The 23,146-nt window shown below is 51.0% G+C and overlaps 2 protein-coding genes across 5 annotated transcripts in view; one reads left to right on the top strand and one right to left on the bottom strand.

Moving 5' to 3' along the window:
* Positions 1–2,544, top strand: part of ERI3 (ERI1 exoribonuclease family member 3) — a 132,223-nt gene extending 129,679 nt beyond the window's left edge. For all 4 annotated transcript variants that reach the window (XM_086617391.1, XM_086617390.1, XM_086617389.1 and 1 more), the window contains one exon: positions 2,019–2,544. In XM_086617391.1, coding sequence (XP_086473517.1) covers positions 2,019–2,101 — 83 coding nt within the window. In that variant the 3' untranslated portion in view covers positions 2,102–2,544. The remainder of the gene's footprint in view (positions 1–2,018) is intronic.
* A 4,770-nt stretch (positions 2,545–7,314) lies between these two features.
* The window catches only part of DMAP1 (DNA methyltransferase 1 associated protein 1), a 32,162-nt gene continuing 16,330 nt past the window's right edge, over positions 7,315–23,146 (bottom strand). Inside the window, exons 8-9 of the mRNA XM_009986514.2 lie at positions 12,719–12,791; positions 7,315–10,864 (exon numbers count right to left, since the gene is read on the bottom strand). Coding sequence (XP_009984816.2) covers positions 10,518–10,864; positions 12,719–12,791 — 420 coding nt within the window. The 3' untranslated portion in view covers positions 7,315–10,517. The remainder of the gene's footprint in view (positions 10,865–12,718; positions 12,792–23,146) is intronic.

Below are 23,146 nucleotides of genomic sequence, written 5' to 3'. Positions count from 1 at the left end.
GGGGCAGGTCCAGTGCTGGTTTCCCAGGGGCTCAGCTGGATGGATGGAGCAGGGCGGGTCGTAAGGCTGGCAAGGGACTTGCTTGAGTGGGAACAAGTGACAGAGAGAGCTGGTGCTGTGGCTTGGCCAGGCAAGACACTCATCATCTCCAGGCATCCAGAGCCATTGGTGCCACCTCAGCCAGCGCAGAGGACAGAGGCACAGAGAGACAGGGCTCGTCTCTGTCCCTACACCAGCCGGTGGGGCTGGGGACACCTCTCTTTTGCTGGGTTGTCCCCACGCCTGGCTCCCTTCCCTGCCCTGGCACACCAGCAAGGGGAAGGGATGCCATGAGAGGACCTGGGTGGACACCGAGAAGGCACGTGGCCCTGATGGGGACGTTAGCTCTCCCACTGCCCGCCATTAGCCAGGAGGGTCCCCGGCAGCTCAGGTCAGTTCCCAAGGGAGCTGCGAGTGGAGAAGCCCCGTGCACCTCCAAGTGATGCTGGGGGACAGGTGACAGCTTTGCCACAGGGTCGCCAGGCGCAGCGGGGCTGGGCAGTGATCCGGTCTGGCAGGGAGCGATGAGGTGGCCTGGCAGCCCCGTCCCCGCAGGCAGGCGCCTGGCAGCAGGGCAGTGCTGCCCGCCTGCGTGGGGCCCTCAATCCGGCACGCAGCACTGTCAGCAGGCAGCCTGCTGTCTCCTAGACAGTGAAATATGGCCACAATTAGCCCGGATACAGTTCAATTATGATAAACAGCGTTTGCACCCTTTAAGCCGTGATTAAAAGGCCTCCTCCCGTTGATAGAGAGACCTAATTTCACATTATTATCGCTGTAGCTTGATTATAAAGCACTCCCTGGATTTACAGTTGGGAGATGGATGTGGAGGCTTCTTTATCATTTACACATCAGTAATGATGCAGCCTTCCCTCCACCACAACATCCATCCAGCGGCGGCGGGGAAAGGGGGGCCCTGCCTGTGCCCCCCCTCCCGGGGCACCCTCTCCCCATGTCAGCCCGGCCCCGCTGCCACACGCAAGTGGGCAAAGTCACCCTTACGGTAACAGCTTGATAAATGGGCGGGCGGTAATGAAATGGAGACATCAAGGCGTGGGGCGAGGAAGAAAGAGTGGTAATCGGAACGAGTGGAGCTGTCCCGAAACGGAGGGGAGCGGGAAGAAGGATCGCCTCTGCGCCGTGTGCTGTCAAGGGAGAAATTACACATTTACTCTTGCTTTTTCTTAAGGAGACGGCCCTCATAGATCAAAACATGGATTTACAAGCCAATTTTCAACATGAAATATAGACACCAGGAATCAATTTAAGCCCAGCTTCTATTTTAGCAAACGGTGCCTGCGTTTAGTCCCAGGTAAATAACACCAGCCGGAGCCTTCCCCTATCCCCGGCTCGCCGCCCCGACACCGCTTGCTCTGGCAGCCACAGTGCTGCCGGCCAGCACGCGCTTCGACCAAGGCCCCGCGTCGGGCTGAGGACGGCGGCAGCTCACCAGCTGCTTGCCAGCCTGGGGCCAGTGGACACGGGCCAGCGCCAAGGGGCTGGCTCTGGTGGCGACGAGGTGAATCCCAAAGCATGGTGGCAAGCAGAGAGAGCCAGGTGCCACATAGCCCCTGGGGAAGGGGACCCTGCTTGGCTGGTGAAAGGCAACTCTGGCATCACCTGCCATCCGTATCCCAGTGCGGAGACAGCTCCTTCACCGGCCAGTGCCACCAAGGGACACAGGCGCCAAAAGAGGAGGCTGGAGTGACTGGCACTGGGCTTGCAGGGAAGCAGCCACTGGCCAAGAGCTGGTGAGTCCAGCTTGCAGGGACGCTGCCTTCCCCATTCACAAGATCCCCACAGGCTGTGGGGCAAGCACTGGACTGGAGGACCCAGGGATGTGTCATCCAGTGGGATGCCACTGCCCCAGGCAAGCCTCCTGCTCCTGGGCATGGATCTATCCCAGTGCAGCACAGAGCCGTACTGGGATGCAGGTCAGATCATGGCTCTAACCCAGCATCTCTGTGCTCTCTCCGCAGACGACTGTAAGAACATCGCCAACATCATGAAGACACTGGCCCATAGAGGCTTCATCTTCAAGCAGACCTCCAAACCCTTTTGATCCCCAAGGCAAGCCAGGCAAGGGCTGCATGTGCCCGGCGCCGGCGAGGCGGGGAGGACGGGCTCCAGCATTAAAATAAAACGGCAACCGAGGCCAGAGGAACCGATATGAAAAAAAAAACACAAAAAAAAAAAAATCTCAATTTCAGCTGTTAACTCCAGTAGAGGTTGTATATATGGGAAGGCAAATCTGTGTAGACCTGATGTGACTCCCTCTCTGGGCTGCTCCGGACATTATGCCATGCTAGCGGACAGCCGCGTAGGGCGCTTGCACCACATTTTAGACTCGTAGTTTGTTCTTTTTTCTTTGGCTCCCGATTTCCCTCCTTCCTTCCATATCCCACCCGTCCTCCCTCTCCCGTCCTGTAGCCAGAGCATCCCCCATCTCCTCCCTGGCATGGGCCGTCCCCGCCTTCCCTTCTTTCTTTCTTTTCTCTGGTTTTATGTTCTTTGGCCTCGACGGCTGTTGCAGCAAGGCTGGCGCGTGTCCGCACCCAGGATGCGCCGACGGAGACTCAGCAGTGTCGAGACGGCCCCTCGCCCTCCCCGCCAGCCCCCCCGCCTCTCCCCCGAGCACCTTTTCCCTTTTTGAGTCAACACTAACCCCTCTCTGACTCCTGTATGTGACAAACGCGATCCGTCTCTTTATGTTCAAGGTGAAGTGCCTGTATTCTCCGCTGCAGAGCCCCTGGCAGCCCCGCTGTGGGCTGCGGGGCCCCAGAGGGCTCCCTTCAGTGGGGCGGGGGCCCGGCGGGCGGGCGGGCGGCAGGAGGGAGGTGACAGTGTCCGCATGGAGCCCCATCCTGTCCCTGTCCCGTCTGCTCGTGCCTCACGTGGGGCTGGGTGGGATGCCCAGCCCTGCCCTGGCCCTGCCGACCAATTCCAGCTCCAGCGGGGCCAGGCCCGCCGCAGCACCACGTCCATTGCCGGCGGTGGACGTGCCAGCACGTGCTGGCCCCCAGCCCACAGGTACCTGAGCGGGGGAGCTGCAAATTGCCCCAGACCCCTGACCCCACTCCCCTCCCACCCTGTCTGGCCTCCCTGGGTTCCCGAGCTGAGGCTCAGCCCCCCGTGTGCCCACTGTCTCCGCAGGCCATGCTGTGCCCCTCCCACGTCCCCACAGACGCTCAGCAGCAGCTGGCTTGTTGCCTGAGAGAGTTGCCGAGCGCGTCCCCCCCAGCTGGGTGGGCTCCCGGCCGGCCAGGGCGGTTGGGGGCAGCTGTGGGGCAGTCTGAGGGCGTGCGCGTCCCCCCGGTGTCACCCAGCCCCGGGGCCCTGCTGAATGGAGCCCTTGTCCGGGCGCTGACCTGCAGGGAGGCTGCAGCCCCGGGACCGTGCATGCATGGCCTGGAGCGAAGCCGGTGACGGCAGCCAGAAGGGCAATACAGGCACTGAACTTGGCGGTACATGACTGCATGGTGTGTGGTGTTCCAGTTAAACCAACCGATAATGCAAACCCAGCATTTTCATTGTCTAGTTATTCCAATCCTTGCTGTAAATGTGCCACATGAATAAAGTTTGGGGGTAAAGGAGCCCACGCTGTGCCCATGCATGTGCAAGTGTATATGGGGGGCAGAGGCAGGGGTGTTGCTGCCTGCGTACATGGGAGCAGGATGCCCCACCAGTGGGGCGGCCCTTCGTGGGGTATGGTACCTCAGCATGTCCATGCTCCCCAAAAAAGCAAGCTTTTTGGCTCCGAAAGGGAGGCCTGGGTTCCCGGCAGCTGGGAGCACTGCCCCGCTCTCCAGCATGGGCACTGTGGAAGGGCCCAGCAGTCTCTCCGACCACCTTGGCTTCACTTGTGCCCCAGGACAGCTCCACCTCGAGGGTGCCACCAGCCCATCCCAGCTAGGCTGCACCCATGGGTGCACCCCAGCACAGCCGCCTGCCCAGTGCAAGGTGACAGCCACCACCACCTCCCACTGGGCTCTGTCACCCTGCAGCCCAGCACGCTTGTACCCACACAGCCACTACTGCACTTAGAGCATCTCCACTGCTGGGTGGAGCCAGTGTGGCTCTGCCCAGGGCACTGGGACACCCGCTCTGCCCCGGGCAGCACAGCCAGCACAAGTACAGCACCATGCAGGAGCCATACCGAGCCACGCAGGAAACACCACCACATCCAGGTGCCCAAGGGACCCTGCCCAGCACCAGGGTGCCGCTGGGTGACAGGGCTGCAGCTGTCCGGCTGGCATAGAGTGGGCAGCTCCGGAGGGAAGGGACAGCCCCAGCCCACTTGCTGCAAGCAAAGGTCACAGGGGCTTTAATGGTTCCTTCTGTGCAGCCCCTGATCAGCTTTATTGATCTATTTTCGATGGAGTCGTCTGATTAGTTTTCTATGAAAACTAAGAACTTGGCCTTTGCCCTTTGCTCCTGCAGGCAAGAATGTGACTCAGAGGACGTTGTCACGGCGGATCGATCGCCAGTTGCACTTGATAGGCAGCGTGGAGGGAATGCAGGGTGGGCAGGCGGGCAGCAGGGCCGCGGCCCGGAACGGGGCACACAGCCAGGGCCACCTGTGCCTGCAAGAGGCAGTGCACAAACCCAGGCTCCCGTTGGTGGCATCAGCGATGCCTCAGCCCCTCCAAGACCCTGCAGAACATGGGGTGCAGGGACCAGGGACCTCTCTTACCGCAGACTGAAGCTGGAGGTGTCCGCCTGCCTCAGGCAGGGCAGCAGGAGGAGGAACTGGGCCTGACAGTGAGTGCTGGGGACAACACAAGTGTTTCCTGGCAGGAGCATCCCCTCGTCCAGGCGAGGCAGCGCTTGCAGGTGTGGGACATGCAAGACAGCAGGGGCTGGGCATGTGGGATGCTGGAGGGAGCTCCCCAGCGTGGCACAAGCAGTGCTGCAGCAGCCCAGAGCGGAGACCAGCGGCCCCAAAAGCAGCAGGAGCTGCAGTAACACCTGCTGCAGCCCCCCAACTGAGACACACGGGGCTCCCAATATGGCTGGCAGCACCCGGCCTGCCCAGGGTGGAGGCGAGACAGCTTGCACCATCTCCTCCCGCTCCGCGCGGGCTCACCAGGGCTAATGAAGACTGCTCCAGTGCAAGTGATGGGTTCTGTATTTACAGGGATGTTCACAAAAAATCTGGCATGTGAAAAAAAAAAACAAAAACCACCAGAACAAACCCCAGCTAGCACTAGTGGCTGTGGGGCAGCCAAGCACGGCCTTGGACAGAGCAGCGGCCGCCGGCAGAGCACTGCACGGCCCCGGGGCTGCCCCCCAGCACCTGCTGCAGGTGGCCAGATGGGGCTGGGGCCGCGGCGCTGGGCAGGGGCTGGCACCCGCTGTTCTCTGGAGCACTGCAGCATTTGCCCTAGCAAGGTCCCCGTCCTGCCCCTTGGCCGCAGGCAGCCAGCTGTCCCCAGGGGCTCCGGGACCCTGCACACAGCTCTACACCTCCTCCTCGCCCAGCGCGGGGGGGCTTCACCTTCTTGACGGAGGAGCTGGAGGCCGACTCCTTTCACTTCCTCTGCTCCAAGAGGGAGACGGGAAACAAAAGAAAAACCAGGGTCAGCAGTGGGAGTGCTCAGGTCACATGGAAAACACACCTGCCTGTCCCAGAGCCAGCCACAGGGCTCCGGCATCACACCCAGCAGTGCCCAACAGACCACACTGCCACCTGCCCAGCTGAAGGCAGGGCCAGGTCCTCGCATGATGGGAGAGATAGAGCTAATCCAGCAGTGACAGGGGGCTGGGATGGCACCCTCACGGGGGGGTGTCACCTCCCTGACACGGGTAGGGCTTTAGGATGGTCCCCTTTGCAGCGCAGGGTCTGGGAGTGAGCAGGAGAAAGGGGCTGGGCTCTGCCACAACCCAGTGGCCCCAGAAGCCCTGACCAAGCAAGGTGGCACACAACAAGCCCTAAGGAGCAGGGCCTTCAGAGAGGGGCAGAGCAGCTCCATGCTGCAGTCAGCTGTGGCAGGGATGCTCAGAACGGGCAGAGCCTGGAAACACTCCTCCGCCATCCAGCCCTGCCGTGTAGTGGCCCAGGAGCAGAGCAGGAGGCTGATAGAGAACCATGGCTCCTCAAAAAACCCACCTCTTTTCTGGGCAATGCGCCTGAGTGCGACTGGCAGGCTCTGGTGAGCCTCATCCCTCACGGACGAGGTTTTAGGGCTGAATCCAGCCATAGGAAAGATGGGGCCATTTGCGCTAAACAGGGAACGTGACTCTAGCCGTACCGCTGCACCGGGGCGAGACTCAGCACTAGGTGCTCCACGGACGCTGTGGCCAAGCAGGGTATGGTCCCAGGTATGCCAGGGCCACAAGGTACCCGCTGCACTGGGTGCCATAGGGACAACCAGTGCCAGAGCCCTGGGGTCTCGCTTCACACCACCTACAGCAGGCAGCAGCGGAGGCGGGCACTGGGGCGTGCACTGCAGTGGCACAGTGACCGCCGTCAGGTCCCCGCAGCCAGTCCGTCCCCAAGCGCCTGCAGAGCCACCACCCCAGCCAGCGAGTGCCCAGGGGATGGAGAAGGCATCACCGATGCGCTCTCCAAAAGGAGTCGGGTCTGTCCATCCCTGTTCGTCCCGCACGCCTGTGCCGCCGCCAGCAGTGTGCGCGGTGGGAGGCCCCGCTGCCTCCCCCAGCAGGAAGGCGGCCTCCAGTCCCCGCTGGGCACTGGGCGAACGGCAAACAGAGCATGGAATTTGCACGGCTAAAAGTTAAATACAACACACACACGGATTTCGTCAGAGGCCCTGGCACGGTTGCCTTCGCAGGATCCGATTAACGGGGAAATAAAAGGGCCAGAGAACCCACACAGCAGTGTGAACAGATGCCCTATAAAAATCAAATACATGGTAATCAAGGGGACCGAAAGGTACATTTAAAAAAACAAAAACCCACCCTGGAAACAAAGGAGCTGGGCTTTGTGGCTTTCCTGGGAGGGCTGCGGAATTAATGGGGAAGAGCACATGTGTTTGATAATCTTTATATGGCAAAAGACCCATCTTTCAAATATGTCACAAATTCATATTAATCACCTTCCTATTGCCTTCTGTGGCACAGCTATTCCAGTTGCCTTGGGCAAAATTGGGAACTGTCTGGTTAAAAAAAATGTTTTACATTATAATTTACAAGAGCCTACAAGTCTAGTTTCTTTTAATGGAAAGAACGATTAAAAAAAAAAGAGGAATATATATACACCCTGGTATATACACTATATATATATATTAAATATATATATATAAAAGACAGATATTGTAACTCCATCTGGAAAGAGAGAATGTTTGATCTTAACAATGTAACTTCTAGCTTTCAAACAGGCTCAGAAAACAAGAAGTCAGCAGGAGTTCAGATAAAGGAAGCTTAAAAGTCAAATAATTCTGACTCTGAACCCGAGACTTCTTAGACTCAAGGTCTTTTCCTTTACCCATTAATGGGCTGACTTGTGAGCTCAGGAACAAAGTGCTGCAATGTGAGGATTTCTAAGAGTCACTCATTACAGATCACTGAGTGGAGTCTGAGTTGCAGAAATCAAAGGATCCAATCTGGAGTAACTGGCTGAACTTCTGCTTGGAACTAATTTGTTCCGAGTTCGGCTCACCTTTCACCTCCTGAAGGCCCCGAGTAAAGTCCCTACCGGGGTCAGCGGCAGACGGTGCTGGGGGATCCCAGCTCGGCTTTAATGGTCAGCAATGGGCACCACAGCCCCACAGGAGAGGGCAGACAGGCAGGCAGGGTAGGAGGGACTCCGTGGACGCGGCAGGGCAGAATGGTGCCAGGCTTCCTGCTGCCCTGTAGGGTCTCGCCGCTGAGACAGGCAGATTCCTCTCCTAACCTGGGCTAAAACACCCTGCTGAGATGTCCCCCATCCCCACTGCTGGCCAAGGGGGATGGGGGCAGCCAGCTGTCACCACAACCAGCATCTCAAGACCCTGATGTGCCTTTGCCCATTCATGCCAATTCCTGGAAAGGAATCCAAGCGTGCCAGGCAGGGCTCAAGTCAGGACTCGCAGTCCTATTCCTGGCTTTGCCACTCACTCCTTCCAACATCTGGAGCAAGATACTTCTCTCTAGGGAAACAAATCTGGCTTCAGGGGAGCAGCTGGTTTGGAGGCTGAACTAATCCATACTTAATCCAACATGTGGAGTACCATGGACGGGCAGCGCTAGACAGCACAAAGGGATTCTCCAACTCAGAGGAATTTGAAGCAGGGAGATTAAATGATTCCCCCAAGAGCCCCCCGGCAGCTCAGTGGCAAAGCTCAGGAGTTCACAGCTGGCGTGGCAGGGCTAAACCACTGAAGCAGCCTTGGTGAGGGGATGGCAAGGTGTCACCCGCCAGTGCCCACAGCCAGGGCTGCAGGAGGCGAGGGAGGGCAAGGCCACTGCAAAGCACCGCTGCATTTGCACATGTCATGCTGCCAAGCGGACAGGCTAGATACGTCCCAGCTCTTCAGAGAGCTGCTTGTTTGTGCTACGAAAACTGCTGCCCCCTGCTGCAAGCACCCCATGACAGGGGAAAAGCACTGTGCTCGCAGAGGCGGCCGCCTTGCCAGCGCTGTGCCCTGGGTGCACCGCCTCCCACACCGTCCCCATCGCACCAGGGCCTGGGACACCTCGGAGTTATCGCTGTGCAGGGTGGGAGCACCAGCTGAACAGCCAGTGACTGTCCCCACCACTCCCTTCTCAGGGCTGACCCCAGCCCGCTGATCTGCCAGAGGCTGATTTTAGCCACGATGCTGAGCGAGAGGCACCGGGGCTGCTCCTGCCAGCTCTGGGCAGGGCAGGGAGCATCGCCAACACACCACCTTCCACTCAGCTCAGCCCATCCTTGGAAAAGCTGGTTGTGGGCTGCAGACTGGTCTCTCCCACCGCCACAGTGCCCAGAATCGCGGGAAAGGTTCAGGCTGAGCACAGTGCCAGGCCCTGCCTGACTCACCAAACGTACCCGAGCCAGGCAGAACAGGGTACAGCAGCCCCATTCCCCTTGTCTCCAAGATACTGCTCCAGCTGGGTTGTAATTTTTTCCCCCCCTCAAAAGGTAGCATAAAATGGTCACAGTGTGAATGTGCTTGACCTTTTGTCTTGGACTAATCTAATTGTGTCGTCTTTGTGTAATCAGCCGGTAAAGGTCAGTGCTGTATTTAACATGGGGGCCCTTTAGGTACTGAATTTGCCTTGCAGTGAATTAACTTGATTATATTTCTTTCAAATATGTCAGAGACCAGGTCAGTTTAACCCTCTCTGCACTGCCTGGGCCCACCCCTTTGTTTCCAATTCCAGGACATGGAATAACGTGGTCAGAAACACACGCATGGGCTGCCTCCTCCTGCAGCCATGGCCACCACCATCACCACCACCTCACCCACCTTCCCAAGAAGCAAAGTCTCAAGTCAGAGCAAGTGTGTTGTGAATCAGCCCAAAAGTTTGCAACCAGGACACCCCGGACCGCAGCAAGGGGTGAAATTTCAGATTCAATGCAGTAGGGAAAAAAAAAAACAATTCAGAAGACTCCTTTGCAAACATGAACCTGTCTCAGCGGAACGCTTCCTTATGACTCCATATTGTCACAATCAAATAGGACATTACTCAAGTCCGGATTAACGTATCGCCTCTGCCGTTGACAGATAAGGTGTTCTCAATATCCTGCAATACATTATACATTTTAGAAAGTAAAGGTCTGTGCCGCTACCAGGGGCAGTATGTCTGAGGCGTCGGGGATGCCACTGTGTGGGGACGGGCAGCTTTTATCAGGCAGTTCAGCTCAGCTGTGCCGGGGGACTGCACGGAGGGGAAAGCAACCTCAGCTGATCCCCAGGCATACCCTTGGCCCTGAGGCAGCGGTGAGAGGCTGGGCGGCCTGCCCTCACAGAGGCAGGGAGGAGAGGCTGGTGATTTGCATCTTGCAGAAATACATGCACAGGACATCGTCATAGGGCTCGCAGTGGAAGAACCCCTAGGTCTGGCTTTCCTTTCTCGGCATTGGAAGTAGGGTATAAAACCACCCCTTTGCTCTTCAAACACCTCTCTCTTTCCCAAACCTCCTGCTCCAGGCAGGGCTACTGCTTGGCTCCAGGGACTTAGGCAGCTCATGGCTCATCATCTCAAGACTGCTTTCCCCACTCGCTTCCCTCTGATGAGCAACCCTTATGGGGCTGTGTCTAGAAGGAAAACACCTCAGGCCTGCAGCTGTACTGGCATCACTGTTGCTGCCCTAGTGCAAGCTCTCGTCACCCAAAGCCTCGCTGCTTTGGTCCACGGTGGCACCCACGTCAAGCCATCTGCCTGCATGCAGGATGTAGAAAGCCCTGCTGACCCCACCTATAGCACCAAGAACACTGTCCAGCACAGGAGACGAGCCCAGAGAGCAGCACTGGGACTTGGGGGGGAACAGGCGTGCTGTGCTCCCTTGGACGCGCATGCCTGGAGGGAGAGCAGGGCAGCATCCCCAGCGCTTGTCAGGGCATCTGCGTCGGAGACCTGAGTGCTCCCTGTTCTGCCCCCACAACCTTCCTTCTCACCGAGTTGGGGGTCAGTGGTGCTCCTACTACATCAATGATCTGGTCCTTGGCATCTCCCTTGCTCTCCTCGATGCCGAGCCCTGTCTGGCCATCTGGATGGGCACCTTCCGCACTGAGGGGGCCAATACTACCAGCTTTGGCCAGGGCCTCATAGCGGTGCCGTAACATCTGCAGCTCATATTCACAGTTGGCAAAGGCTTGCTTCAGCTCATACAGCAGCACCAGATCACTCCGCAGCTCGTTGAACATCTGCACAATCTCCTCCGTGGGCATAGGGTTGAGATCTAGGAAGAAAAAGGTGTTTGTTAAACACCCAGACCTGCAGCCCTACAACAGAAGATGCCTAGAAAGATCCTGGCTGCCCAGTTCACTCCCACAAAGGCACACCAGGAGCCTCACTCCCATCATACAGTTCATTAGCAACCAGCATCCCTAGCGGTCGGATAGCTGAATTTCCAGGCTGTCCTTTGGCTCTGGCCAAGGACTAAGGATGAACCTGCAAAGTCCACGACTCAGCAAGTGAAGGATGATGGAAGACATAGGTCAGACCAGATAATCGCCTTACTACCCACCAGGTCCTATGGAGGGAGGTCAGTCTTGGGAACAAGTCCTCACACACTGCTGCAGAGGACAGAAGAGCTCCTGCTGTCCCCTACACTTTCACCAACAAGGGGTGGACAGGCTGAGCTCCCTTGCCTCTCTTGCTGCTCCTCCCAAGGTAGGACTGAGGCAAAGGATTGCTCTGCTGCTGTGTTACAGACACGTTTTAATGCAGACCTGAACTACTTGTAGCAGAGGCTGGCAGATCACCTCCCCACTCCATGCATTCTGCTGCAGCCCATCACACACACAGAGCCAGGAAGAGCTGCATGTTCTGGAGAAAAGGATGAAGCTCTGCACATTTGTCCTGATATACAGCAGTGGCTCCCTGTCCACAGGGCTGCCCACATGGCATCTTTGTGCTTGCGCTGTGTTCACCCACACAAAGCCCAGGCATGTTTCTACACTCTAAGACACAGCAGGGCTGGAGCACCAGGAAGCACTTGAGATATGTGTATTTTTTAAGGCAGGAGTAGGGAGCCAGGAACCCTTCCTCACCTTCATGGAAGGTGAGCTCCAAGAAGCACTCACATCCTTCCCCAAGGTTTCCCTAGCAAGAAAAGATGGTAACTCCTCTAGTTTTAAAGCAGAAAGGAGAAGCCACCCTGGTTGAGCTGCTTTCACCAGCCACAGTAGGCCTTCAGAACTGCACACAGTCTCTGAGACAACATATCAAGCCATAAACCAGTTGGCCCAAAAAACTGACAACAGTTAACAGAAGTCAGTGCTGAAAGCAGGCTCTGTAATCTCTTGTAAATCATCAGTAAGGCTTTGCCCCCCACTTCTTTCTTTTTTTTAAAAATCGCCACAGTGGGGGGGAAAAGGATCATCAGGTGTCTAATCAAGGGGCACTCCATGCTGCGACCTGTAGTACCTGCAAACTGTACCCACTGCATGGAGGGCAGTAGCTAGCCATGGGCTGCACTTCTTCCCCTCTAGCTACGAGTGGGTATTGTACATATTAAGTGAACCCTTCTTTCTGCTGCTAAGACACTGGAGTTCAAGAGTGAGGGATATGTGTTTACTCGCCTTTCAGTAGAGATGCTCCAGATTTTCACACAGCATGCAACCTATAAAGGGGGGATGAACAGTCCCAGACGCATTTTGGACTTGCCACCGTGAGCAGTAAATTAAGAGGAAACGAAGCTTGAAAGCAAGACAGGGCAGCCCTGAACAATGCGCGTGCCGTGGTCACTAACACACTTAGAAGTACCTCTCCCGGCAAGGCTGAGATTTGCCTTCCTAATACTGTGGTGCCTCTCTTGATGGTTAAAAAGGCCCAAACAAGAGAGAAACAAAGGCTCTTTTAAAACATTTTTCTACTGGGAGGAAAAAAAAAAAGCCCTGTGCATCTTGTTCTGGCTTTTACCCTCTCTCTTTCTTTTTTTTTTTTTTAAACACATAAAATATTTTAAAAACCATTCACATACTGTTATTCAAGAAACTGGCTGCATTACTAGGGGGAAAAAATAGCCCATCTCGAGAACAAAGGCTAGCTCTGTGTGTCTCTTTCTCTCTCGCGTGCCCCCTTTACTCACCTACTCCGAGTTCCATCAGCATCTGCTCCAGGGCTTTAATCTTCTTCTGTCCCACCGAGCTTGGCAGTTTCATCTGGAACACAAAGGTAACAGAGCCACACAGCTCAGAGATAGCCCTCACTCACAGCCGTCTAGTTCAAAAGGCAAGAGAGCTTTTCTTTTTATAGCGCAGGGGGAACAAAAAAAGAAAGGGAGAGAAAGGAAAATCAAGTGGTAAGAGAGGGAGACAGGGGCTGAAAGTTTTCAGACTAGGTCCGAGGGCAGGTATTGAAAAGCCCGGTCGCGAGGGCTTTTATTTTCTCTCTCGTGTGTGTGCAAGACACGCTGTTTTACAGTTTCCATGTGTCACTGAATTAACAACAAAAGTTCTTCTTGGCTTCAAACCCTCTCCCGCGGTGCCCAGCCCATCAAAGGGCTCATTTACACAGCGGCTAATGTGCAATGCTGCCCTACTTTATTCGCTTTAGCCGGCCTGATTAGACTCATGCGCTAACAGACTCACTTCTCCTTTACCCGCTGAGCCCCAGACCTGTGGGATTCATTTACAGAGCAGGCTTTATAACAAAGGGGAGAGACAGAGAGAGCACAGTTACTTGACTGGCGGAAGTGTGAACACACATTTACATCGGAGCTAAGGGGCTAGGTGAGAGAGGAAGCATCAGATGTGAGCTATGAAAGGGAATCGGAGCTGGCCAGGAGAGGAAGAATGCATACACTTAGCAGGGTCCTTCCTCTGCATTCATTTGGGCTCTAGCAGGAGTGCTAGCTGCTCAGACCAAGCATTTATTAGATTACAAGCAGCACAAACGCAGCGGGCACAATATGGCAGGGAGAACAGGTTTCCAAGCCCTGCGGATATATCCAAGAGCGAATGAAAGCACTTTCCTTCCCCAGCAATGCTAGAAGACAAATCAGGAAAGAAATGCTACTCAACACCACCATGTCAAACACCTTCCTGCACATAGTTGTAGGCTGCCTCTCCACATCCAGCCCTGGGAAGGTGAGCTCACACCTCCACCCCAGGGATCACCAGCACCAGCCCAAGCTGCCCAGCAGGCCACTGAGCAGCCAAGAGGCGAGAGCATCCTGCACACCACTTACTGATCAGTGGCCCCAACCTTGGCCAAACCAACCAGGAGCCTGCAACACTGGGCTGGGAATGACCTGAAGGAAGAGCCATTCTTTATTCCACCTTAAAAGTGGCCTCTGAGGTGAGCTCACTGGAGGGTCCCATGGTCACCTTACTTCCCATAAGCCACAGGCTGAAGTTGCCCAAAACAAACAGCCCAATGTAAGCTTCTCAAATTAGGCCCATCTGTTCCACACTGTTCACCGCTCCAATACAAAAATAAGAGACACCACCTGGATCTTCTCAATTCCTTTGAAGGCAGGAACACTGCAGGCACACACCCAAACGGTGACAGTACTAACCTTAACTCAGCTATGACTATGTCCCATCAGAAGCTCCACAACCCCAATGCAAGGTTGAGAAAACCTGCTGAGAAAACCTGACTCCACCTCCACATCATTCCAGCCAAGAAACCAGAGCACAGATGCCGCAGAGCACCCATGGCGAACAGGCCTTTCACAGGACATGCTAAGAAGCACCTAGTCCTTTTCCTAGATATTATCACTGCAATTAAGACTCCAGCAAAGGATAAGGAGGACTACCAGGGGAGGATTTATAAGAAACCTGATCCAAAAGGGTGCAAAAGGAATACTAAGCAAACAGGAAAATCTGCCCTCGTGCAAACAGCCAGCATGGGTTCGGATTAGGGGACACCTCTGTCCTTTTCTTATACCCTGAGGGTCTTTGGCTTAGAGCTGGGGTTTCTGCATAGCAGTAAGTTTCCTACTTCAGAGACTGAATCTTTACACTTGACCACAAAATGATTGCTTTAGCAGACGAAAGACTGCCAAAGGTATCAGGTAGTTGGATTTCAGTCAAGTCTTTGGTCCAGAGTCTTATCTTGAGCAGAACCTTTCAAAAAGAGGTCTTCCCACGAGCTGTTCAGCACAGACTTCTTGCACAGGCTCTACTGAAAAGCAGCAGGGCTGGAGAGAGCCCTGAGCACTGGAACAGGAGACGGTTCTGTTTATTTGGTGGGCACCCTGCTGCAGTTAGCAGCGGGATGCCAAGGAAGGAAAGGTCACTTATCACAGCTTACCAGGAGACAGAACAGTTAGCCCGGAGCACTGGAAAAACTTTTCTGAGAGCAAGAGGCCTTGGTCCAGAGAACTGTTCTGCCCCACGAGGAATCACACAGAACATTTAAGATGGGCAACACACCCAGCTCTGCCTCAGCTGGGGGATGTATGGTCTGACCTAGTCAGGCTGCACTGTCCTTAACTTCCAGGACACAAAGAGTTAACAGAGCCCAGCATCTCCTCATTGAAGAGCTCTGGACACACAATACTTGTGTAATTATCAGAGCCCTGAGAGTATTTCCTCATGGACATACCATGGACACCATGATCTTTCTAGCTAAAGGCAGGATTCCCTTCTGTCAAACACCAGCTGGCAAAAGCATGCCAGACTTCAAGCCAGCTTCACGACCAAAGGACAAGAAATAGGAAAAGTTCATGCTTGGCTAGGCTAGGTGGACAGACAGGGGGTCTTGGTTTGCTGGTTAGAGGAAGAGCACAAGCTTTTCTCCTGGGAGGCTTTCACTAGCTCAAGGTACTACTGGCAACACAAACGATTAACCTGGCAAAGCCGTCAACTGTGATGTTGTCTATGTCCTGTTTGTGTTCCATAGGAGCCTGGTCAATGAATACCGAGCCAAGGCCTTCACTGATGCTCCTGAAGATTAGAGGATGGAGCAGGGAAAGGCAAGACAAATTAATTTAACTTCAAAGAAAGGAACACTAGAGATGCTCAGAAGGAGTAGGGCTGTGAGTTTAGTTTAAAAACACATCAATTAAGCTTCCTTTTAATTCAGACAGGAGGATCTGGCCTGCAAACAGGAAGGCTTCATTGGTTTCTCAAAGCAAGAGTATATTTTAATTTTACCATCATTAAGAAAATGTTATGATTTATGTGGCTGCTGTCGGACTAATATCTTTAGAATTTAGCTGGCTAAGCCAATTCATCTCTAAGACTGATGAAGGCTGATTGCTCTCTATGCAAAATGTATTAAAACTAAATGAGCAGTCTATTACTCAAATGCTGCTGATAATCTGTTAGCCAGGGTCCGTTAACTGGGCTGCCTTGTTGCAGGAGAGAAGCCTCCATGCCCTTATAGCTCTGATCAGCCCAAACATACTTCAGCAAGCCCGTCTTTGTTATGGTCTTTTAATTAGATGTCCAGAGATGCACCAGAGTGCTGGAAGTGGTGTATCACCCATCCTCATTCCTGAGCAATGAAGCAATCCACAGGGACCACAGGTCCCAGCCTACGGCACAGAGAACAGCTCTCCGGCTCAAGATGCGTGTGCTGGGACATGTGGTTTCTGCAGGCCACATCTCTGCGATAATGAAAACAACACTCAGGGCAATCTCGTTGCTTACACCACGGCTCCTGGGATATTCTTGGTGTTGTCATGGATTGAGTCCTCTGCAGGGGCAGAGGAAAATTATGTTCCTCGGAAAACTCCAGTGAGCAACCACAGCTTCCGAGGTGAATGGCATTTGCCCTTTTCTTTCCTTCCTTATACTAGACTATTATTGTTATTTATTATCTTTAAAGTCCCCATATAATAATAATACCTGGGAAACAGATTGCTCCAGTCAGAAAACTGATTAGCTGGGATTTTTGAGGTTACTATATTTTGGATGCTCTTCTCCTTTGACAGCCTCTCCCTACAGCCCTCTTCACAACACCCGCCCGCGCTTATAATTACATCAACGTCGCTTTTGATTTAAGGACTGTAATCCTTTGTCCTTGCTATAAACAACCTGCATTAAACACATGAACTGTGTGTACCAAGAGAAAAATAAATAAAGAGCTACAGAAAATTGTGTGAATCAACACTAGGAAGCCACAGCACCAGAGCCTACCTATACAGAGAGGAGCCTTGCCTGATCCTGGGATACACAGCCTCTCCTGGCATGCGCTTGGCCTGAGGGGCACAGAGTACACCGGTACTGACCCGGTCTGCTCGCCCCTGAAGGAGGAGGGCACTGCTCAGGAACTGGGCCATGAGCTTAAACAGATGAACAGAGCATCCACTGCACTGTTGTGGCAGGGGCTGAGAGACTGGGGTGGCCCCGAGCAGTTCGATTTGTACAGAGGGTCTCACCAAGGAGTACCCTTGAGGTTTTCAATGATACAGGTTTTTTATTTAATGTTTGAGACATTCCGCCAACAAAACCTTGCTAATTCACACTAATGACTAGGAGACCTACTGCAAGTTAATTGCTAATTGGCAAAATTCATTAAATGAACAAACATGATAAGAAATAACTGAAGATAAAGCCTCCCCAAACAGACTTGGTTCGTTTATTTTTGTGTGCCATTCAGTTTTCATGATGTATGCTAATACTTTTAAGCATAGTGATAAATGTATTTGAGTATATTTTGGAAGAGTAATGAAGTCTAAGTAATAGCAGAGCTTGCAACACAGTCCGCTGTTATGTCTTACAGCATCACCACCTGGCAGGTAGAGATTGCCATGGGAATTTGCACTAGGAACAGGAGAGCTCTGTAGGATCTACTAGGTCTCACCTGTGATTATACCTACATGGTCATCTTAAACATCCTGCTCTCAATTATCGCCTTTCTCATAAATGCTCCATTTCTGGTGCTCACAACTTCAAAAAAAAAATCCACTTTGGTGCTGAAACCTTTTGTTTAGTCTCTCACTGAAATAAAAGGTTTTAAAATGATTAATCAATGGTTATTCAGATATTTCACATGTACCCTCTCTGATGCTGCACTTCACTCCATTTTAATTCGATTTTGAGAAAACCTTTTGCTTAAACTCACCCTTCCCCAACCCTAAACAATATGACTGCCCTGAAATCGTTAATCCTAAAAACTCCACACATCTGACCTGTGTCTGTACAGCTATAAACTGTGGTTTTATGCACCAGTATTGTTGTTCAGCATTATAATACAGCTCACTGACATTGAAAACCACCTTCTTCATGAATTTCAGCAGCAAGAAAACTTTCTCATTAGGCACTTTCTTCATGGATATCTTTAGAGTACTGAATGGCTTAGTGGGTTTCCAGGAAGGAGAGCTAAAGTTTCAGATGAATAATGTTTTTTGCATTTTCTGGCATAAGATGGGAAAAGAAGGTCAACCTTTCCCCAGCTGCACGACTCTACTCTGCAGGAGCGGACGCCTCCGCTCCTGCATAGTTTTAAGACTCAAGGAAGGAAAGAACCATATTAAGTACTTTAGCCTTAGAGCTCTGGAATTTAAAAAACCTCAACAGAGAAATTCAATTTCAGATATGAACAGGCACCTTTCTGGAAATCTGAAGTTCTTAACTGCTCAGAATTAAAGTGCTACAATGAAAGGTGGATGGGTAATCGCAAAGGATACGTGCAAAAGTTAGAAAAGTTTGAAACTGCACAGGTATTCTCTGCCTCAATGAACATACATGCTTTCCCCCTGCCCCCAGCTTACAGCCGTAGACCCCACGCCTTCTTCCAGTGCCTGCTGATCTGCCAAACTAAGATTTAGAACAGATAAAAATAGTCATACTGCTATGCCATCTCCACTATGCTATGTAACACATCAAACACACAGCCATCACTCTGGGATGGCACATGACTATCAACTTGCTCCATCAATGAAGCTTAGCGCTAAATAAACTAATCTTTTAAGACAATGACATTTCTATATTAACTTATCATAGAATCATAGAATGGTATAGGCTGGAAGGGACCTCAGAGATCATCTAAGATCATCATCTAACTTATGTAAATGTTTATTTCAGGGGTTTTTTTGACTGAAGTTAGACATACCTCGCAAATTTCCAAATCAATTGTACAAAAATATGAATTCTGTACTTGAATCCTCCTAGTAAATTAAACCAGTTTTACTTGTTCAAGGAATATACCTAGCGAAAGCTTTGTCAAGGGTAAGGGAAGCCAACAGATCCCAGAGAAGCACAGCACGCTCAGGCATATGGAAAAGTAGCAGCTCACTGATCCTATAAACATTAATGCCTTGTTATGCATCTATAGCACTGATTTAAGGGGTAAAGCTAAGAGATATTTCCTAAAGAAACCAAAGGTCCTGGAGCATCAATGTCTCCGCATGATGGCTTTTCACCAGTGCAGGTAACAAGGTCTTCAAGGTTTTTATACTCGCCCATCCTTTCCCCCCTAGGAAGGGGTGACAAATTGCTCTGACCCACCACAAGTGGCCTAAAATGCGAATGACTTGGAATCCACACAAACGATGGTCGATAACCTGGAAAGAGTCAGCTTTCTCCTGATTTGACATACAGATTATGACAAGAAACAAGACATCTGAGAAGACAAGAAGAACTCGCACCATGCCAGGACCGCCTGCCATTTAGAAGGTGGTCATCTTCTGGCAAGCGAGGTATTATCTGCCATTTACCAATTCTGACATTTCCTTGGCCTTAAACGCGTTTTAAATACAGCACAAGCCTGTAAAACTAAGACACAAGGACTACAGGAAGTGTTCGTGTAGGGAAAAATAGTAAAATACATGGTGCAGAAGAAAAAAAAACTATACAAGACATTTTTACTGTGTTGTTTTGTTGGTTTTTTTTAATATTGGAAGCGCATTACCAGTACGACACTAGAGTATTTTGCTTTAGGAGATCCGCAGATTCCCAGATAGCCCTATCCCTACCTCTCATGACAGGCATGGAAACCAAGCTGAGACCTGTAGAGGTGGCTGCAGGAAATGGAAACAGCTGCAGCCTCTGCGCTGCATCTGACTGAGACAAATAAAGAGCACAGAAGAGCGTGCTATGATCACAGGGAGGGCCCTGAGACAGGCCACGGGAAGGGCAACTGCGAGGACAGTTTCACATATTACAAGAACATTATGTAAACTTCCAGATCAGACACCAACTCAAGAAACTGTAGCAAACTATGCATCTTGTCTTCAACTGATGTTGCCTTTCTCTTAAATAAGTTATAAGAAACTACTCTTACACAAACACAAAAAGCCCACAGTGACTAATTACGCTAAACCGATCATTGTATCGGTTATGCTAATGAAAGAAAAAAGTAATATACATGGTGCTCTGCGCGAGTTACAGACATTCAGATTACCTGATGAATGACACCTAAGACTGTGTCACTATGGGCACACAAAAGCAGTAAAAGACCTTCTCAGACCAGCCCAGGCCTTGCAGAAAAAGGTCCCAGAGGCATCGGACTACACGGACAACGTTTGGTACCTGATGATTCACTAGATGCAGCAACATGGAGTGTCCCTCCCAGAACTACAACTTGTTTTAAAAGACTCCATTACTGTACCCAGAGTGCTCTCTTTATACCCCAGAGCCTACTAAGGCTTTGGTCCAGATGCTCTCCCAGCACTGAAGAGCTCCACGAAAAAGGTGACGGATGCATTTTCTTTCAGCAATTTAACATTAACTGCCTTTCAGTTTAGCTAAGAATGAGAACAGAGGAAGAGAAGTGTTGGATTCATCTTCTCTAGCTCATTCACGATTTTGTCCTTCGCTGTTCTCTTTAAAAATAAAATACTCCAATATTTTAATCTTGTATCATCCTTTGCAGGCAGGATTGATTAGGAAACGCACCAGCACTCTCTTGGCCCTAATTAAAGGGCATGTAATACAACAAATAAATGGCAATGCCACAACACGAATTCGATCCAGCCTGCATCATTTGTTCGTAACTTTTATTCACAGAAATGAGATTATTACTTTCCTTCCACACCTCTGTCAGGCTCCCCATGGAAATTACTCTCACCCACTCTCTTGCAGAGTGCAAAACATACAACCTCGCTAATGAAAGATTGCTAGCAGAAGCAACAAGCACATTTCAGCTAACTAATCCATGGGATGTTTAGATCTAGAAACATAAACTTTCCTACCTAATAAGGGTGTGCTGATCTCCATCAGATTATCTTATCAAGATGCCTTGGAGTGCAATCAATAAAAAACAAATAAATTATTAATTGCTCCAAGTAATTAAATTTATCAAATCCAAATAAAAATAACTGATATTTTATGGAACTGCTTCCAAAGCCAAACCTCTGAAGGGACAGTATTGATCACAGGAGTATAGACAGATGCTTCACATGTTCACAGCCGAGGAGGTCTGCGTTTGCATTAATGACAGTGAAGGAAGAGAGCCAACAGCCTCTGATGCAGAGTAAACAGGCGGCGTGCTTAGCCATTTAATTGTGGGTCAGATCAAATACAGAGAATAAACATGTCTAAACACATACATACAACCCCATCTTCCCCTAGAAGCATCATTCACCTTGGAGCTGTAGTAAGCACTCAGTTCCCACTCCAAGAAAAAAAAAAAAATGGAAGAGAACTCACACAGACGCATTCCCCCCACAACCACAGTAAATTCTTACTCATTAATCAGGGCTAAAAAAATGCTCAGCAGGCTAGTAAATATTTAAAAGCTGGTGAGTGTGAATATTTGAATCAATGGGTACTAAAGCTGTACTTGTAATTTTCGTTCCTCTGCTTCTTTTTCAACTGGTCTGACTGGCAAATCGTCTACAAGATCCCACTTATCAGATGGAGTCAGGCTGCTGGCTGGACACCTTTTCTGAGGGGAGGTGGTCAGCTCTGAATGAGTGAGCTGGAGCAGCCCTCAGTCCTTTCTGTGGACCAAGATCTCTACAAACTCCTTTTCATCCCAGAGTTTTGTTTTGTTACCAGATGAGACATCACTCAATCGATTCTCTTCCAGTTCCTTTGTTTCCAAACCCATGACAACAGAGCAAGGACACAGACTTATACCTCAACATGGAGGAGTGGGGACAAACATCCACCCTTTTCCATTCATCACCTTCCTTCCTAAAAGCACTGCTGCAGCAATTTAACAGCATTAACAAAAATCATAACTTAAAATTCACATATAAGGCTGAGAGAGAAGATGAGCAACTTAAAACACTGAAGAGATGTTAAGTATGCCAAAGTCAAGTGCTCCGAACACAATAAAGTCAAAGACAAAGGTTAAACTTTGAAGAAAGCTGAACATGACATGGTACAGAAACACTGCAGTGAATTCAAATCAAACTCAGCTCTGTGCTACAGAAGCATCACGATGCCTAGATCACAAACGTGCGGGTTTTGTTGGTTTGTCTGGGTCCTGGAAAAGAGTCAAGTTCAACAGCTCCCATTTTCCTTTCCTTCAGGCAGGTCCTTAGTAAAGGTTCCTTCCTTGTAGCTCCCTGCTTTCCCTTTAGTCCTTTCCTCTCCTTTCCCTGTACAAATTCCCTACCCGTCTCTCGTTTCCCCAGCCTCTTTGGCTGTCTGCCCTCACAGCTGAGCAGACCTGGTATAACAGGAAGTTTTCTAGAAGTAACACTTATGATTAATAATACATTTCTGGTGTTATTTTCACAACACTGTTTTACTAACAGCAAAGGTCTAAAATTCCTTTTGACGAAACCCATGAGCAGCTTACCCCTTACAAAACATCTGCTACTGCCTCCTGTTCTCAGTGGCACCAAGGCAATACGCTGCCTTGAATTAAGACGAAGCCTTTCATAACGCCCAGCTTCCTACTGCCTTAGAGAAACTTGCAGTCTGTGCTGTCAGGAGGCAGAGGGGAAATCCCATGCAGAGCAAGGGCACGGGGGCTGCGGCCTCCTTTGCCTGTGGCCACAGCCCCATGGAGAACAATGGGAGACTGAAGCCATTGTGATAGAAGGCAGCTTGTCGAACTCACTGGAGAAGATTACTCTTCAGCATCTGCTGAAGGAGAAACTTTCGGTTATGAAGAATAATGGCTGTAAGTGACCATTAATCCTAAGGGGAAAAAAAAGTCTTCAAATTCAGTCTGTGCATATGATTTTGTAAGCTTTAACAACAGGGGGAATTTGAAAAGCCAGAGCTATTGGCATAAAAACTACTAGGAACGAATTAAGTTGAATACAGATTGCTAACTTTTTCTTCAAGGACTCATTTCTATAAATTATTTTTAACTCAAGTTTTCAGACTAATTGTAAATCCTCAGGGGAAAAAAAAAAAATCTCTAATCAACGAGTAAGTGCTATTATCCTGGCGCTGATATGGCACATTTTTTACATGTGACAGAGGTTTAGCTCCTGATCTCAGTGCAAAAATCCAACTTCACCTAACTATGCAGGCATAAAGCACGGTAGCAAAGTACAAAATAAAGGAGGACAATAGAAGCCTTTAGGTGAGGAACCCTTTAGGTCCTCAGGCAAAAGATCTTACTGCAGGATGTCACATGCCTTTAGAAATCATTTTCCAATATATTCAGGGAAAAACATCTTAGGCTGGATGTTGCCAGAGTACAAGTTTCCAGCACA

Source organism: Tauraco erythrolophus, chromosome 10, assembly GCF_009769465.1.
Source record: "Tauraco erythrolophus isolate bTauEry1 chromosome 10, bTauEry1.pri, whole genome shotgun sequence".
Lineage (NCBI taxonomy): Eukaryota > Metazoa > Chordata > Aves > Musophagiformes > Musophagidae > Tauraco > Tauraco erythrolophus.
The sequence above is the reverse complement of the archived record's forward strand: the minus strand, read 5'-3'. Positions and strand labels throughout refer to the sequence as shown.